Source organism: Cicer arietinum, chromosome 1 (genome assembly GCF_000331145.2).
Source record: "Cicer arietinum cultivar CDC Frontier isolate Library 1 chromosome 1, Cicar.CDCFrontier_v2.0, whole genome shotgun sequence".
In the NCBI taxonomy this organism is placed as follows: domain Eukaryota; kingdom Viridiplantae; phylum Streptophyta; class Magnoliopsida; order Fabales; family Fabaceae; genus Cicer; species Cicer arietinum.
In genome coordinates, this window is record NC_021160.2 from 6,865,808 (window position 1) to 6,884,362 (window position 18,555).

Here is an 18,555-nt window from a genome sequence, read left to right on the forward strand (position 1 = left end):
ATGGTGCCAGAAGCTTTCATCTACATCTACAGGTTTGTTCTTTTTTTATTATTTTCTGTTTATGGTATGGTTAGACTTAGATGGTTGCAGGGTGCAGAGCTAGATGATTTTTCTCATGTAAATCAATGTACACATTTTTTCGAAATATTTAATGTTTTCTTTTAAAATGAGACAAAGGTGTGCCTGTGTGTAAAGCAAGAGTTAATTTTATTTTGATTGGACGTTACACTTATTTGACAATACTTTTAACATAAATTGATCCGTCCCTTCTCCTGTATCACCCTTTTAGGCAAGCAAAAGTCAAATGAAATTAAACACAATTACTTACTGGAAAGAAATAAAAATTGTTATTATTATTATTACTATTATTATGTGGTAAACAGCACATGTTGCTTGTACCGTTCTATGGTTGGAGAGGCAAGTAGTCGAAATCAAATTCTTAAATTTTTTTTGACCACAACATATATATATATATATATATATATATATGAGCCAAATATGACTTCATTGATGCAAATATAACTGAACCTAAAAGTTAAACTTGTGTTATTTATTAATCTTTAATCCTTTTTTCTTTTTGGAACTGCAAAGTTAGTTGTTAGAATGTTAGAGGTGGGGATCGAACCTAACACCTTTTACTAGTACCTCCCAATTCCTAAGTCTTTCACCAAATACGTCTAAACCACCTTATAACTGTCAATCTTTATTAATGTTATTACTACAATTAAAGTGAAATTAATGGTCAGTTTACAATTGTTTTTGAGGAAATTTGAACTTCCTCTCTTGAGATTTATGAAGTCAAATTCTTACTTTTGAGTTGACACCTTATATTAATCTTTATTAGTGGTTGTCAATATTGTGCAGTGGTAGATTAATAAAGACTTTAGCTGATGCACAATATGGGAAGCATCACTTGACGACAGTGGAAATAGTGTACAACATTATTTCTTTCATCATTGCTGTTGTTACCATTATTGGCTTCACTGTTTATGCAAAAAGGACTCTTAATAAACTCAAAATATCAGATGTCAATGAAGAAGCTGCCTCTGTTTCCGGGAATGCTAGTCTTGAGATGAAAAAGGCATCCCATTGAAAGGTTTTACATTACACTTACACAATTTATCACGATATCAGTGTTCATATTTATGTATCTAACATTTGGTTTAGGACTACTTCCTCTCTCCCATTTTTGTAATTACCTGAATCAGTATGTGGGATAGATCATAGAAAAAGCATAAGCAGTTTCTCTTTTATTCTGTAAGCCTATGCAAATCCCCCAACGCATTTCGAGAAACCAATTCAGCAATCATAATAATCTGTAGGTAATATAATAAATTGGAAAAAGATATATTATCAAATTAAGTGCTCATAAATATAAACAAACATGTATTTACTTTTTAATTTGATTATTTAATAATATAATGGTATTGCAGAGTACTTTAAAATAAATCTAGAATGTGTTTACTATTGTTGCTCCAAAACATTGTAGCCAGCACCTTTGGGCTAAGCTTTTAGTCTTACATTTCCAGTCGAAGACCAAAACAAAAGTTGTGCAAGGAAACAAATTTATTCTGTTTTGCAAAAAACAACGAGCATAATTTTGATACTTTCGGCGTAAATTTTACGATATAGATGCTGAAACGAAATAGCCATTAACAATTTTTTTATTAATATATAATTATAGCGATAAAAGTTTACAAAAGATACTTGTGACGCAAACAAAAATTTGAGTTTTCACCTAATGAAAACATATTTTAATAATGTCGTCAACACATACACTAACAAAAAAGATTAAAAAAAAACAACTATGGAGTGAGACTTCTTTGTTTACGAGGGATATAAGTTTCTTTTTTTTGCAAAATATAATAACTACGTGTTCTAAAACAAAATTTAATCTATAAAAAAATGTCAACCTTTTATAAAAATAGTTTTAAAAATATAAACTTGATTATAATTTTGATTTCCTATTTTTACTTGTTTACAAAATTGATTCTCCATTTAAACTTCAAATACTTTAGTCATTCGCTTATTTTTCAGACCCAAAAGTAGTAATGCTATAAGTTTTATTGACATGAACTTGTTAATATGAAGTCATTGAGGTGGCAAAAAGACATCGTATTAATAAAAACTTGACACGTATATTTTTTAATTTGAAGAATATACCAGAAAATTAAAATTTCAAGTCAAAAAACTAACTTCATGAATGAATCAAAATACGATAATTAAGTCAAAAATATAATATTCTCGTTATATTTTAGAAGTATCTAAATTTTCTAATTGTCTTTCTAAAAATGTACCAGGTAGATATAACATCAATGTTGATGTTTTGTCCAATGTATAACGCTTGGGAATTGGAACAATAATAAGATACTGAAGGTGTGGTTCTTGAAGCTATTTAATTAGAATTTTGATGTTCATCCGAATTTAGATATGGCTGAAGCCTTGAGGCTACATCCAACTCTTCAATTTGTTAGAGATTTGAGCTGTCGCCATACATGCATCAAAGGAGACTTGATCGTATTTTGCCTTTATTATTTATGAATGTTGCAAGCTTCTTAATACATTTTCTTTCTCTAGTGTTGTTGTGCAAACTACTAGTTCTGCTCACAACTTACCTATACTGAAATTTCTGCTGAAACTATTTGGTTTGAGGAGTGTCCTTATATTGCCTCATCATTTGTTGAGGCAAATTTAGCTGCCAACAAATTATCTTTCCGTAAAATAAAAATATCAAGATAATTTTTTATAATCCATAACAACCGATTCCAAATATTGTTACTAGAAACTACGTACCTTCATTTGCAAAATTAAAAGTAATTCATTTAAATTATGAATTTCATATGCAATTATGTTTCCCGTGCATGGCAAATGTACCTGCCCTAGCATATATATAAAATAAAAGTACATCATAGTCATTAAAATACATGTTTTATTGAAAGTAATAAAAACCTGATACCAAGTCTAGAACTGTCATGTGGAAAGATAGACACAAATGTGCCCAATGGAAAAATCAGATACCAAGTTCAGCATCGCTTAATTCAAATTAGATCCATAACAGCTCCATGTGTGTTTTTGTAATGCAAATTCTAAAAATAAAAACTCCATAGCATAACAAGATTTGAAGGACTTATCAAAAGCTGATTTACGACATCAACACATCAAACCAACATCCTAAATATCAATAAAGAATCAGCTCTATGTTGGAAGACAGTACATCTTCATTGTGCTTCATTGTATTTAATTTATGTTGGTCTTTCGGCTAACGATATCAGTGTATCACTAAACATCACACGCTATCAGTTCCAAAATTTTAGCACGACAAAAGACAAGAAAAACAACAGCTCAATCACAAAAACCCGTATCAAAATTTTGATATCCCTTATTTTTTTATATAATAATAAAATGTCAACTATATAGTCTACAAACAATAAAGACAATCCTTCCTTTAACTGCAAAACCACATATAAATTACATATATGCTCTTGACTACTTCTCCTAAAAAGGCCGCTGGAACCCACCTAAACTAAATAGAGAATGAAGGAAAGCCGATTGACTAATAACAGGGATGTTCGAAAACGTACCAAGAAGAGCACACCTGATGCTATGCATGGTTATGATAATATAGGCCAATGCGACAGCAGCCCAGTAATACATCCCAAGTGTCCCCTTGAAGTGTATAAGTGGCATGAAATTGCTTGCAACCCATACTATCTGCAGAGCTATTTCCAGTAACATTCCCATCATTACATGGAATCTGAAGATAAGGGGGAAGTCCTTATTTTTTACGACTACCACGATAGCCAAATAGCAGTATAATATAGGGAACCATGTTGGCAATCGGTTTACAGCTCCTGGGATATAAAAGATCACATTTTCGAATAATCGGAATTTTTCAAGCAAAGGTTCTAGATAAAACCCAGTTGCAGACATCTGCAATGCTATTAGATAGGGTATACAGGATAAAGTCCTCCACCACCATTCTGGCTTCTCAGCATTTGCAGGAATTCGAAAGCCAGACCAATGATATATATATGCTTGCGGACGGGTACTCAAACCGCATCTTCGAGACATGGGAACACTTAGTGAGAGGTGACCATGGTTATCGGTATTTGGTGGAAATGAAACAGCCGTGAGCCGCGTAGCTGATTTTCCTGAAATAAAAATTTGAGGATTACAAAACTAGAAACATTTTTTGGGCGTTGTAGTTGAATAAGACATGTAATATGTAAACAGTGTTGCATTTAGATGTTAGTGTATAAATCTATTCATGTCTTAGCATCAAAATAAACAAAATGTTAAGAAATAAATAAGCTTCAACATACAAGTTTCAAGAATCCTCCTATTTGATTACTCTTACAGTAAGATCTAATATTTGATCAAAATCATATTAATGCAACTGCCTGAAACTTAAAAATCTATAAAAAAGAATGTTGGGCATGCTGCATACTTACCCAGAGAACTCCCTGCGAGAGCTGTGATGTCAAGATTATTTTTCCTGTAGAATGTATTGCGTCTTTCAGGAATCAAATCTTTATTCCTAATTAAAAACAAAATACACATCAATTGTGAGTTCTATACGCAAGGAAAAACATACATAACGCACACCACACAAACACCAAAGTCATCAATTCTGAGGCATGAAACAAACATCTATTGATTGACAAAAGAAATTATATCACTCTACATCTTTCAGTAAGAACACAAACATCTATGCCGATTTTCAACTTCCCTGGTACTATTACAAAGTCCCTTGTATATGTTACATACATTACATACTGTAAGTGTAATGGTTATTAGGCAATTATATAATCTTCACTTTAATATGTTCGTTTTATAGTCACATTTGTTTAATTTAATCCATTTAATTTTCATTAAGCTTTCTGTTTTGTCACTGCTTAGCTAACGGTTTCTAGTATGTTAAATATTCTCTCTTGTGTCAACGGTTTCATCTCTCATGCTTCCGATGAAGGATTTATCCAACATTTTCAGAAATACCTATCTTCTCACTAAAACTCCAACTTCCTCTACAATTATTTTATCTAGAATCATTCCTAAATTCCAAATTCCCGTCTCAGTGACAACTACAGTACCTAAAATTAAAATTTTACTCTAAAAACTAGTATACCGAAAACTTTTGAACCACCACATAAAACCTAAGAAGCATAGACAACATTTTTCCAATTAAAACCGCCCTAAGCAAGAACGACATTTGAAAAATAAAATAAACATGTTAATAGATAAGATAACCATGATTTTCAAAATTGAAAGCGAATAATCGTGAACCCTTGTTGGCATTTCTAACAATGAAAACAAAACAAAACGAGATTATAAAAAAAGAGAAGAGGATTTTTGAATTCAAATTGAATAAACACTGATCCTAACGATACCAAATAATCGAACATGTAACTAACATATGCAAAAAGTATTAAGTGAATATCAAAATTTACGATATTGGAAAATAAAAAAATGAAATAAGAAACAATATATGTAATAATGGATATAAGCGAAAAAGCATTTTTGAAAATGATAAAAAGTTAGTTAGTTAGTTAGTTACCAGAGAGAAAGAGAAGGAAGGCGGAGAAGAGAAGTTGCTGATGCCGCCATGGTGTTCTTCTTCTTCTTCTCTTCTCGACTCTTCCTCCGTTATTATTCTTGTTGATACACCGACGTGTCTTTTCGCAAATTTCGTATTTTTTAGTAAATATAAAATAATTAAATATTTGGATTTGAAGGAGACAAAGAATAGTATTTTATTTTATTTACTCAGAAAATAACATTATATTTTGTATGGTTATTTTCAAAATCATGCATAAATGTAAATTTAATTTAATCTGTCTCGGTCATTTATTTTAAAATATTAGAATTTTTGTTGTATAATATATCTTTTTTGACATTTGAATAATACTTATCAATCTAAAATACATTCAGGTAAAGAGATCTTATTTTTCTTAAATAATTTTAAAATATAAATATTAATTATTTTATTGGTAATACTTCTCAATCTAAAATATATTAATTTATTTTAAAGTTCGATATAAATATTACACCTATATTTTAGGTATGTTTAAAATCAGTATTATAAAATAGGATTTAAATTCATTAATATATTAATTTATTAGTCGATTTACAAAAAAACTGTTTGAATGGCGTAGACTTTTGTAAAGAAAATTAATAGTCTTTTAAAATATTTTCAGTTTTTGTTAGACTTTGGAAAAGGTTAAGCCATATGAAATATAAAATTAGATTAAACCTAATATTTTGTAAAATAATTTGCAAAACCTAATTCGATGTAGTATATTCTCATCCATACTTTCAATATTCCCTCCTATACTTTTAAAATTTGAATTTGAAAAAGAAAATGTGTTATTAAAGTTAAATTTATCAACAAAAAAAAATGTCTAACTAGTACTGGTAGTTAATTTAGAGTTCCTTTAATTATAATGATATTTAAATTTAAAAGGACCAATAAATAATGCCAAGGGACTAATAAACAATGATGAATTCATGCTAAAAAAATATTTGTCAAAGAATAAGAATAAAGTATTGAATGTATTAGGTCTCTCCAAAGGAGATTAGACAGTATGTGAAAGCTCAATTGTAGATGATATAGCATGATTTTCCATCATGATAATTGATTGTTCACCAATTTGAGGATGTTGATTTGATTCTTTGGTCATTCTATGGAACAAAGAAGATGATTCCCCCATATCATCAAACTTCTTGTAACTGCTACCCATCTGCTCGAATTGAGTGGATATTAAACAAAAATGTTAGTGTTTTGATCAAAACCTATATATTATGCTTTTAAAGAATTTTTTTTCTTATGAATCTAATTCAGAAATGCATGTCTATATAGATTATTCCGACCTGAGTTACAATAGTGTAAAGGGGCAAGGTGCTGTAACTGCAAAGCACTTGAACAATTACACTGCATAACATTACAACTAAGAAATGAGATGAGAATTGAGCAAGAGTACATTTTTTAATTATCATTGTAAAGAGTATGTTACCCCATTATAAGTCTTGGGATGACGTAGGCTATTTTCTCCATAATGCATGAATCAAATCCATATGTGCACTGCATAGGGGACAAACTTAATGTTAGAAGTATAGACAAAAAGATTTGCTAAGTTAACTAAAATTAAATTCTATAATGGTTTTCTCCAAGAGAGATAAATGGAGATTTAATACACGAAGGATCAGGATTGTATGTAGTCTATCAGTGTTTTCCAAACTATTCGATCAAAGATCGGTTGGTCCAAATTTATAGCTTGAATTTTAAAAATAATAAATTTGCTTTAAATCTGAATTGTTTGATCATGTTCGGACGAGTAGAAAACACTGACTACAAGACTGCATACAATTTTGACTACATGCATTCAATCTACACACGAGGCTCCCTTCAGATGGGGTCTAAACAGGTAGATTGGATCATCTACAATTAACTTTATGGTATAGCCAGTTGTAGACTGTTCGATTTAGAGAGAGAAAATTTATATCTAATAGCTTACAGTTGGTTGCACCATAAATACGATAGTAGATGATCCATTTTCCTTGGCAAGATAGATTTACACAACCTTATCCCCACAAGCGGAAAGGTTGTTTTTAGAATTTGAACATGTGACACAATGCAACAACATTACCATTGCGCTAAAAGTCACCTTCACGTAATAGTAGAAAAATAAAATTGCAAAATATATTTTTGATTTGAAAGGGAAGTTTAGAGCGAAAATACTCACCCAAATCCAGAAGAAAAATGCGATCTCAAACGCGTTTTGAAACAAAGTGAAGTGAAGTAAGTGTAGGACAATGGCGGGGCGGCCAAACCAAAAGTATTCATCGGATGGTTTCACTCGTTCAGTCCGGTCTACATTTGCTACCGCCTCTTGGGCTAAACGAGTGATTATATGCTCTAACTTTGCCCCCACAAGAAGTAGAATCTGTTTCATCACCATGCTGAACATAAGTCTCACTAATATTCCACTCTTCAATAGTAATGCTAACAAAATACTCATTTGAGAAGAATTTGGTCACTTACTATCAATGGTAAAAAGGCTAACCAGAAATAAGTGTGCCAGCCTGCATAGTAAACTCATATCAATACATAGATTTTAAAATGCTATTGTTAAATAAAATATTGCTAAAGAGAATCCTTTTGTTTACCTTCAAGATTCAACAGCAAAAACAGCACAACAAACAGCCACAGGTACCAACTATGGTAAGGTAAAACAATTAAGAATGGTTGGTTTAGAAATCAATGTTTCTTGCATTAAACAAAACAGAAATAAACATGTTTGAGACTTTGAACCCTCACCTTATGCCTACAACTCTTTTGAAGTCAATTTCAAGTGTCCTTATCATATAACTATGAAAATCAAAACTGGGCTTGTTCGGGCAGTGTTCCTGGAAAAAATGTTACAATACAAATAATATATCTTATATCATGTACATTCGATGAAATTAATTATTTGCTGAGAGATTAACCATATATAATTTGAAATGATTGTAACCTTGATAAATCCATGCCGCAGCGCAAGGTAGTCGTACTTTGTAACAGATCCATAGAATTGTTTGAAGAATGATCTCTGCAAATGCAAACCCAAACTGAAGGTGAGTACATCTTATCTTAATTCATCTATGTTCAGTCTTCTGTATATTCGGTTAGAATCCAATCAAGCTTTCCAATTATGCAAACATGCCTTATATATGATATCTTAATTCATCTTATATCTGAGGTTGGGAAAAACTTCATTTTTAATCTATGAAGCTCGGATACTCCAAAATTAGGGACGTATACTCCAAAATTAGGGACGTACATGGGTGTACGCGGGTTGGGTTGGACCTTTTTTTTTTGCCAAACTCAGATACCTGAACCGATCAAATTTTATTGGGTTGGGTTGAGTTTTCAATCCGTAATTTTTACGTCAAACCCGAATCAAACTAACCCAAATATGAGTGGGTTGGTTGGGTTCGCGAGTTATAAAGAAAAATTATATTTTTTAAAATGTTGAAATCGTGTGATTTTAAAGAAAATGAGAAGATAAAATAATAAGGGTTTGAATATTATTGATAATAGTTTTATTCTTGATTATAAAAAACTCAATACTAATCTCTATTTATAGAGAAACATAGATTCAATCCTAAATCAGGAACAAATCATAAAAATAATGAGAGATATTCTAAGATATCTCTATGATTATAAATTGATCATAGGAAATAACTCAAGATACTCTAATATAATATAAAAAAAATTATAAGATATTTTCTAATAACCCAGGGATAAGGTGTCGCAGCTTATTAACCATCCATGCAATAAACCACAATTTTAAACATCATTAACCACGATTTTTAAGTCTTCAAATATGCATAACATTCGTTAACCATCCAAATTATGTTCAAATATACATGATTCTCAAGTGTTATATTATACATGATATCTATTTACTACGATTATGTGATTAATGATGTTCAAAATCATGATTAATTGTGTTTATAGGACGGTTATTGCAACACTTTGTTATATTCATTAAGCATCTATTGAACATAATTAACCACATTTAAATTGAGTTTACCATACAAATTGTAATCAACATTTGTGTCAAAATAACAACTCTAACTAAAATGACAGTATTTTTTAGTTTATATCTTCCATGGTAATGTGTCAATTCATTCAATACATTTCAGGCAGGAATAATTCGTATTCATACTATAGATTAAAGTTGGTATAAGACTTAATAAGGTTAAGAAGAAAACTGCATAGAGAATTCAAGAACTTACCAGCCAACCAACAACAGCTGCTTTTCTCCAATACCCTTGAGCATATTTATCGAAGAACCCAGCTTCCTCTACTCTAAGAGTTTCACCTGCATATGAGGAAAACTAGAACTTAGGAATCCAAAATGCTCCTTTTCTTATATATTGATCATCTGGAATTTAAATTTCAAATTACCACTTGAACTTATTGCCATACTCTGAGCATGATCTTCCCAGCTTTTCCACTCACGGATCTATTTCACATAAAATATAAACATAACTATGCTGCAATTCATAAGAGACTAATATTTTTACTAGTAAGCACTATACTATCAGATTCATCAATTGACATTATTACCCTTACACCTCCAAGAATCATTGTTACCACACAGAATACTACATGTACAACAGCCAATACAAAGATGAAAATGTGAAGATGATGCAATGCTTCCAGTGATAACAGTGGTACCTTCCCCTGCATAGAAAGCAATGAATTTGTTTCAATCTGCTTGGACTTGAGAATTTTTTTTCTTCCAATTTTACACGATTTCAATATTCTTTGTCAGTAATTTCATCAGCAAACTTAAATGAATCATAATAAAATTCATCAACTATTACCTCTTGCCTACAATGCTGCGAACCGGAATCTGAAGAAAAAAGCCTTCTTTTGTTGATTATAGTATCATAGTGTATCTCATGCTCTAAACCTTCATCAGACCTCTTGCATGGAAGCATTTGAGTTGCATGCTTAGGTGTGATGCAAATGTCGCTTATTAGACCTTGAAAGACGGTTAAGAGAAGGGAAATGAAACCTAAAAGCATCAACTCTGGTAAAAAAAACACACAAAGGAAGACATACATTAGGCTAATGAATCATGTTAAAATAGTGATGCAGAAAAATTATCACTGAAGGTTCAATAGGAATTGAGTACAAAGATTGTGTTTCCCACTTCAAAATACAATCATTACTAATATTTACTTTCTTTATTCAAAAGATTTATTCTGAGTCTCTAAATTTGTTTAATAACTTATTTACCCAAGTTCGAAGTCTGGTTAGAACAATCTTTAACCAGACTTTACTTACCTCCCAGCCGAATTACAGATTACCATAGCTCCTTTCCTCTGGAACCGAAGGGTTAAGACAACTAGTGTCAGCATCGATTTAATGATTTGTAGCAAGGAAATGGGGCAATATCAATTGATTACAAATTCAAGTTCACACATAAAATTCTTTGCAGGTCAAAATGTCAACATTGAAGAATAATATGATGCTTCAACCCATCATAAAGAACTTTGATACCAGACAATTGATTAAGTTCAATCTTACATAAGAAACTACCTTCTTCCAATTTTGTTAAGGCTTCATATAATGCTGTCTGACTTCTCTTCTTCAAGAACTGTAAAATCCAACCCAACAAAAAACACATCATGAACAAACTAAGTCATTAAGAAAAGGAAATTATATAACTCCCTTAGAACAAGATGCTTGAGGGTAAGCTCCAGAATGGATTTAAATAAAGCTCATCCGTTATGTGTCATACCCTTTTAATACATAAACAGTTAAATAACATTCTTATGCTCTGAAGAGTTTTATATAAAAATGAAAAATCTCATTTCTTTGTGCATTAAGTTGTGCTTTTAATCATTTTCAAATCGTTTCCACCTCAACCGCCAGAGCCATAGCTATGTGTTACTAAAATAATTAACAGAGAAATTTTAGAGTAACTAGTAAGTCACAATTGAAATGACCCTAAACCCTATTTTAGATTATGCAAGCAAATTTGATTAAAATGTATCATTCCAATTTGCAAAAGCTGAATTAAATCACAAGAAAACACTCTCGTTAGCTTACAATAGATTTGTTTTCATGCAAAAGTAATTAGTTGGATTGGCTCCATGCAAAAGTAATTAGTTGGATTGGCTCCTAGGGAGGAAAGAAAATAATTATCGTCTTTACAAAGCATGTGTTTGGAACTACGGTGGACATCCCACCTAACGCATGTTCAACGTGAAGGAGGAATATGTAGCTTCGAAAAGTCGTGTCTAAGAGGCATCAAAACACACAAATTCAATTGCAAACACCAAACCAAACAAGTACAAACTCAAATATCAAAATGGAGTCAATGTTCTAGCCCTCGATTAGTGGCATTGTTTTACATCAACCGTTAAATATATCCAAAACTATCAAAAATGCTAAAAAATAGATTTGGATCGTGAAGGTCGCAAAAATGTGAAAATATCAAATATGTGTTGTTGGTTTACCTTTCCAAGGTAGTGAAGGGCACGCTCAGCGCACAGAGAGATGAAAACAATGATGGAGCAAACAACCGCAACAATCCATGTTGGTGTATATTCAAGAGACTGGTTCAGTTCTTCGGCCATGTTTTTTAGCAATACAGTTTTGGCAGAGAGATAGTTGAAGACAATTCTTTTTCCTGTTTAGTATATACATATTGGACAATAAGTGATGGTAGTTAAGGAAAATATATTCTGCTCACTTTATGTATTCCAGCAAGCAAGGGATGTTTTTCCTAGGCATCAAGGCATATGCACACCTAAATGGAGTTGGCATAAAAAAGTGGAACCAGATTCTTTCTGGTCACAATTATATCATGATAAAATAACATAACTTGTTTCACACCCATGATACAAGTGTTTGTTTTTATTGGTTTTCTTTTTCTGAGATAAAAAACTTTCATAAACAGATAAAAACAAGCTATGAAGAAGTGGTGTATCTGTGAGCGCGCACACACTCATAAAGCCAAGTTAATTTCTAACACGAGCGACGTACAACTATGCTTGTGCATGCATATTATAAAATAGAATAGAGGTATAATAAAAAAGTGAAGAGTAAAACTGTAACCACATTAGATGAAACTGTCAAACAATTACAAGCTGTTCAGTTTTTATGTTTAAAGAATACAAGATTTGGTTTTGATACATATATACTATCTATATCACAAAAGAAAGAAAAAATTAAACAAAGAGACACTCTCAAGTACCAATTTATCAAGTCTTAATTCTACTTCCAAGTCACCATTAGCCACAGTATCCCATTTCTCTATGGCCTTGTCTTCAAAATTTACCTTGAACTTTCAGTTGATACAATGCACTCAAGTCATTAGTGGTACTTGCAGGAAAAAAAAGATGATGAATGGCATGAAACCTTATGGTTTCCATGGTGCTGGAGGTGGCGGCGGTGTTGGAAACATCGGGGGAACAGCAGAGAAAAGGGTATTTTTGTCAATCGGTATGCTTCTGTCACCTGACAATGCGACTAACGCTGCTACTAAGCCAGCATTTCCGGCAAGAGTTGGCTCTGTGTAGTTGTAGTTCATGCGAACATCGTGGAAACCATCATGCCTGTCAGGACCAGCAACCATGGCACCAACGATTGTATTTGGATTTGGCTTTGATGTGTCCCTCCATTTCCATCCACCTTTACAGTTATACTTAACCTTGTTCTTTGGTATAGATGCACCTCTATGATGGACATGTTTTGGATAATTATTACCAAAACCTACAATATAGCTCATTTTCCGCGGGTTCTTCCCAAGGATGTAATCAATCTGCAAAAATACACACGAAAGCAAAAAGAAAAATTAGCCAGCATTAATAGTGATTAGACACTCATGTCAAGAAGAGATAGCTCCCACATATAAGTGTGTTTGCTTTTGTAGTAATAGAAATTTATTTTAATTAAAAGTGAGTCGAATTTGAAGTGATTTATGTTTATATATACATCCACGTGAAAGAACAAAAATTTGAGTATAAAAAACCACATTCGGAGTTAAAAGCTACAAATTATAACTTCAAGGTGGAATCAATTTTAGCGGCAAAATCATTTTCCATGAACATCACTCAAACATGTCAAAATCAATTTTTTAGAGTGTTTGTTTTCACAGTGAATGCATATTAAACTTGCGGTAAATTCGAGTCTATCACTTGAAGCTTCTACACAGACTCACGTTGGGAGTCTTATCACCGCAGAAACAAGCGAGCTATTTATGTGTCTGCAATCACCTTTGTCTCTCTATGCCACGAAACCAAAAACACACTAACTCAACAAAAGGGCAGCATAGCATATACATACCTGGGTTTTGGCAAACTCGCGGAGAACATTGGTTGAGAAGAAGTTAGGACCACAATACCATCCAGGTGTATCAGCAGCATCGAGGTAATCACTATATAAGGTAGCCAAAAAGGCTGCATTGACAACATATTGGAGAGGCTGAGGCCTACCATGGTTTAATTGAATCAAGCCTCCTGTGTGCATAAAAAATACCAACATCTGCATCAGAACTGAATTTTGAAAATCATGGACTCTGGTGCCCGGTTGAAAGCTTTGAAGTAAGAATTGTTACCTTTGGTTCTGTTAAAGCTTGTGAAAACAGGTAGGAAGGAGCACATGACTATGCTGGTCTGATTGTGGAAGGTCCTTAAAATTTCTTCATATGGATACCCAGGACTCAAGAATAACCTCAATCTACTAAGAAGAACCTAATTACAAAATGTCGAAATCAAGTTAGTCAAAATGTAATTCCACCAAAATTGCTACGACCAGCAATGATATGGTGATATTAAGAATAAACGCTAAGAAATTTGTCATATCAATTTAGACAAGGAAACTGTAAGTAAGGAGTTCAACTTCCTTCTTGTTGTCTGTTCATGTGAATCAAATTTACAACCAACAAACTGAGTAAACATGATGCCTACAAAATTACCTGAGCACCAGCAAGCTTGTTATCCCAGCTCAGTACACCATAATCAGGGCCACCCCAGAAAGCACCAGCATGCTTAGCAAGGCCGGGAGTAGTAGCAAGCTTTAGGTACGAGTTATTTCCAGTTGCAAAGTACATCCATGCGCCTCCCCAAACAAACTCATCCCAGTAGCCGGTAGAATTGTAGAATATCGAAGCCTGGGAATTACCTGCACTGTATCTTCCTCTCTGATCCCGAGAAAATTTAAAGAGTGTAGTGGCACCGTGAACAAGTTTCTTGGAATAGACTTTGTTGTCTTTGAAAACAATGGATGCAGCAGCCAAAGCAGCAGCCATTTCCGCAGCAAGATCAGAACAACTGTGGCATTCAGTGACTGGCCTGTCGTAGTCAATGTCCTCTGGGCGCATCCAGCAGTAGTGATCATTGGGAGTCGTACTTCCCCCTGAGGTATCTCCATCCCCAACCTGTCAAAGAATACTGAACACATGAGATCCACAGTCACAAAGAATTTCAGCAATCAAGAAGGTAAAATTGACTAAACCATCTCTTTCTAAGACATATCACAACGATAGATCAAAATAGACACTTTAGTCATACCACAAATGAGATCCACACTCTTATCTTATGTAACACTACCTCAAAGAACTAAGTGCATGTTTGGATTGACAGAAACACGGTGTGCCACTTTGTTTTAGGCAAACTCGCTGCAATTTAACCAAACTCCCCGCCAATCCAAACATATACTAATTCTATTACATCAACAATGTAAACTGACTAAAGATATTCTCTTTCTATGATACATCATAAAACAACCAACCAAAATAGACACAACTTAACAAAACAAGTATAGAATCAATTCCCAAATCCAAATTAAAAAACTCAACAGTTAAAAGCAAGATGGTTGGTTACCTGTGCAGCAATGGTGGTAATGGTATCAGCTGTACTATTGAATGTCTTGAGAAAATAATCAGTACCCCATTTAATAATATCCTTGACATGATCAAGCTCCCCTGTAGCTTCATACTTACCACTATACTCAATGACACTCCAACTCAACATGGTGATGGAAAAAGCAGCAGGAAAATTAAACTTGATGGCATCACCAGCATCATAATAACCACCAACCAGATCCTTGATTGCAGCAGAAACACCATCACCCTTTCCATCTTGCATACCTGAGGTCCCCCTCCAAGAAACATTGTTATGCTTTGGAAGTTTCCCAGCTGCATAAACCCACAAACATAAATCAAATTAAGATAACAAATAAAAAGACCCATTTTCATCAAAAATCAAACTTTACACAATTAGTCCCTACTTGACAAACAAAATATAATTAAACCACAAAACAAATCAACTAAAACAACATAAAAACCCATTTTCATCATAAATCAAAATTTACACTATTAGTCACATATCAAACTTCTTTTTTTGACAAAATTCACTAATCAAATTGAGATAACATAACATAAAAAGCAAATAAAAAATCAAACTTTTTCATTTAAGGGGCTGATCTCTCCAAGATCACAAGATAAAAAATCAAACTTTACACTATTAGTCCCTCTATGACACATAGAGAAATGAATCACAAACCAAATCAACTAAAATAACATACAAAAAAATAAAAAATAAAAAAAAACCATTTTCATAAAAAATCAAACTTTACACTATTGGTCCCTATATGAATCATAACATAAAAATGAATCACATAACAAATCAAGTAAAATACCATATATAAAAAACCCACTTTCATAAAAAATAAAAATTGACCAAATTAGTAAGTCCCAACAAAACAAAATGAAGAGGACATTGAGAAAAAAGCTTACATTTTTGGGCATTGAAGAACATAAGAGCCTTATGAAGCGCAAGTGTATAATTATCAGGAGGAGGATGTTTATGATGATGACGAGGAACAGTTTTAACAATAAGAGTAACAAAACCAGCAACAAAAGCAGCAAAAACAATTATTCCAACAGTCCAAACGAAGATCTTGCGGCTAACAATGATACAACCCAGATCTACATACTTCTTCTTCTTCTTCTGTTCAGTGGGACCCAGTAACCAACTCTGTTGAGTTTCATCCAACGGACGTGACAAAGCTGCTCTGTCAAGTTCCTGAAGATTCCGGCTCCGATCTTCGTCGGTGGCTGAGTCGGTGGCGTTGATCTCCAACGGACCACCCCATGGATCCCTACCGTACATACTATTGAAGATTATGACACAGAAACAAGATTGAAGTGAAGAGATGAGATGTGAGAAGAGTTAATTATTGATTGTGAATAAATGTGTTTCTCTCTCTCTCTACAATGCTTTGTTTCTCTCTCTAGAAGTGGTGTGAGTTTGAACTGTGAATGAGCTAAGCTAATGAGTCCATTGTGCTTGCTGGTTTTTAGCTGCCTCATGTCATTCTTTTTATATAATTTTCTTCTTTCCTTTTTTTTTTTTTTTTATTTTCTTCAATTTCATTTTTTGGGTAAGGATTTTATTTATCATTATTAATATTAATATACTTTTGGATGCTTAAAGTTCTAGCAAATGGGAGGGGATATTTTTTTATTTATTTTTTCCTTTTGGTTGTTACTACAACAACTAAAATTGGTTCATATTTACAACAATAATTAAAAAGTGAATTACTAAAATAATCAATATGCAAGTAACTGTGCTTAATAAAGTATTGATGACTAGATCGAGTGTGAAAACTAATTAATCTAATTATTTTGGTAAAGATTTTATTTGTCATTAATGTAATACTTTAAAAAAAAAAATTGCACATACTACTTTGGATGCTTAAATTCTAGCAAATGTGTGTTTTTTTTTTTCTTTCCTTTTTGGTTGTGTTAATTCAACAACTAAAAATTTGATCAATTTTTACGACAATAATTGAAGGCAAATTACTAATATAATAAATTGTTCAAGTAATTATGCTCAATAAATTATTAATGAATTAGTAAATATATCAAGTGTTATATAATTGATTAACCTAATTTTTAGAGGTTCAAATTTATTTATAGCTTTTTTTACTTAAAAAATAATATTTATTTATTTAAATTAAAATAGTACATTGATTAAGAATAATATAAATATAAATTCGTTAAAAACGAAAATGATGAATATGCGAATAAACTCATAATATCCAGGTTAGTATCATAAAAATATAAAATACTTACAAATTTGATAAAATTAAAGTGATCGAAATATTCATATCATCCTATATGTAATATTGATAATGCTTAAATCATTTATTGAATTTGCATGTACTAGATCAAATTAAATCTACAAATCAAAATAAAATAAACAGCACAACAAGATAAAAAAATAAAACAATGTTGCATTTAATGGAAAAGATAATAGAAAAATACAGAAGAAAGAAATTAATTTATTTAAAAATTAATTATTTAAGTAAAATGATAGAGAAAAACGATATAAATAAGTCATTTCGAACAAAAAATAATCTTAAATTCCCCTTTTTTTTTATGTTAAGGATACCAAAGAAAGAGAAAGAATGTGACCACTAAATATAATTTATTTATAGTTTAATATATGAAAATTACAGTTAATTAATCCAAATGAAAAATATTTGTGATTAATAAGTTTAAACATAGGAAACTTACATTAATCATATAGTGAACACATGGCTTTTAATGTGTATTCTAATTTTATTAGTATGCAAATTAGACACAAACACACAACAAAAGTAAATAAACCTAATAGATAATAGTTATTTAATACAATCTAATTAAAGTAAATAAACCATGCTCATATAGTTTGGACTATTGCATTGGAGTGAATATATATTAAGAATTTTAAAATTTTATGTGACATTTTTTATTGGTAAAGGAAATTTAAATTTTATTTTGCATTAGACATATTCTTAGCCAATTGACTCAAAAAATATATATTCTTAGCCAAAACACACTTATCACTTGCACCAAAGAACTTGATTGTCTGTATATTATGAATTAAAGTTGTCTATATTAATTTTGCTTGATTTATGGATTAGTTGGAATGGACATTTTTGGTTGAAAAGACAAATGTTTTTGGTCACTTTCTTGGACGGTAGTGACGGTGCACTCTTGGCGTTAT

The 18,555-nt window shown here is 31.9% G+C and overlaps 4 protein-coding genes across 8 annotated transcripts in view; 1 reads left to right on the plus strand and 3 right to left on the minus strand.

The window, feature by feature from the left end:
- The window catches only part of LOC101509767 (uncharacterized), a 4,717-nt gene extending 3,464 nt beyond the window's left edge, over positions 1-1,253 (plus strand). For all 3 annotated transcript variants that reach the window (XM_012713951.3, XM_004486354.4, XM_012713946.3), the window contains 2 exons: positions 1-32; positions 865-1,253. In XM_012713951.3, coding sequence (XP_012569405.1) covers positions 1-32; positions 865-1,093 — 261 coding nt within the window. In that variant the 3' untranslated portion in view covers positions 1,094-1,253. The remainder of the gene's footprint in view (positions 33-864) is intronic.
- A 2,106-nt stretch (positions 1,254-3,359) lies between these two features.
- Positions 3,360-5,708, minus strand: LOC101510294 (protein TIC 20-IV, chloroplastic-like). Its single transcript, XM_004486356.4, has 3 exons — positions 5,555-5,708; positions 4,452-4,537; positions 3,360-4,151 (listed from the first exon to the last, which is right to left on the minus strand). Exons 1-3 carry the CDS (start codon positions 5,602-5,604, stop codon positions 3,496-3,498), a joined length of 792 nt encoding a protein of 263 aa, XP_004486413.1. The 5' UTR covers positions 5,605-5,708; the 3' UTR covers positions 3,360-3,495.
- Positions 5,709-6,484: 776 nt separating this feature from the next.
- LOC101510624 (MLO-like protein 13) lies at positions 6,485-12,466 on the minus strand. Of its 3 annotated transcripts, none has more exons than XM_004486357.4 (14): positions 12,016-12,466; positions 11,093-11,150; positions 10,372-10,580; positions 10,112-10,228; positions 9,950-10,007; positions 9,778-9,863; positions 8,511-8,585; positions 8,315-8,403; positions 8,164-8,213; positions 8,039-8,079; positions 7,740-7,940; positions 7,011-7,078; positions 6,868-6,928; positions 6,485-6,737 (listed from the first exon to the last, which is right to left on the minus strand). In XM_004486357.4, exons 1-14 carry the CDS (start codon positions 12,133-12,135, stop codon positions 6,573-6,575), a joined length of 1,398 nt encoding a protein of 465 aa, XP_004486414.1. In that variant the 5' UTR covers positions 12,136-12,466; the 3' UTR covers positions 6,485-6,572. The 3 variants fall into 3 exon arrangements, with proteins under 3 accessions (XP_004486414.1, XP_073225916.1, XP_012569588.1); XM_073369815.1 differs by lacking the exon at positions 12,016-12,466 and adding an exon at positions 10,838-10,875 and having other exon boundaries at positions 11,093-11,124; XM_012714134.3 differs by lacking the exon at positions 6,868-6,928.
- A 131-nt stretch (positions 12,467-12,597) lies between these two features.
- On the minus strand, positions 12,598-16,864 carry LOC101510949 (endoglucanase 25). Its single transcript, XM_004486358.3, has 6 exons — positions 16,299-16,864; positions 15,385-15,698; positions 14,478-14,939; positions 14,118-14,253; positions 13,847-14,019; positions 12,598-13,322 (listed from the first exon to the last, which is right to left on the minus strand). Exons 1-6 carry the CDS (start codon positions 16,672-16,674, stop codon positions 12,921-12,923), a joined length of 1,863 nt encoding a protein of 620 aa, XP_004486415.1. The 5' UTR covers positions 16,675-16,864; the 3' UTR covers positions 12,598-12,920.
- Between the last annotated feature and the right edge of the window lie 1,691 nt (positions 16,865-18,555).

Bases quoted from the DNA above. Each gene is read 5' to 3' on its own strand.
- LOC101510294 (XM_004486356.4), bottom strand. From the start codon at position 5,604: ATGGCGGCATCAGCAACTTCTCTTCTCCGCCTTCCTTCTCTTTCTCTC. The intron at 4,538-5,554 runs GTAACTAACTAA...GTTTTTAATTAG, and splicing joins CTTCCTTCTCTTTCTCTCTG to GAATAAAGATTTGATTCCTG. The intron at 4,152-4,451 runs GTAAGTATGCAG...TTTTTATTTCAG, and splicing joins TCTCGCAGGGAGTTCTCTGG to GAAAATCAGCTACGCGGCTC.
- LOC101510624 (XM_004486357.4), bottom strand. From the start codon at position 12,135: ATGGCCGAAGAACTGAACCAGTCTCTTGAATATACACCAACATGGATT. The intron at 10,229-10,371 runs GTAATAGTTGAT...CTTTCTATGCAG, and splicing joins CGCAGCATTGTAGGCAAGAG to GGGAAGGTACCACTGTTATC. The intron at 7,079-7,739 runs GTGAGTATTTTC...TCCCCTATGCAG, and splicing joins CATTTTTCTTCTGGATTTGG to TGCACATATGGATTTGATTC.
- LOC101510949 (XM_004486358.3), bottom strand. From the start codon at position 16,674: ATGTACGGTAGGGATCCATGGGGTGGTCCGTTGGAGATCAACGCCACC. The intron at 14,254-14,477 runs GTAATTTTGTAG...TTTTGTAATTAG, and splicing joins ACAAGCTTGCTGGTGCTCAG to GTTCTTCTTAGTAGATTGAG. The intron at 14,020-14,117 runs GTAACAATTCTT...TTATGCACACAG, and splicing joins AAGCTTTAACAGAACCAAAG to GAGGCTTGATTCAATTAAAC.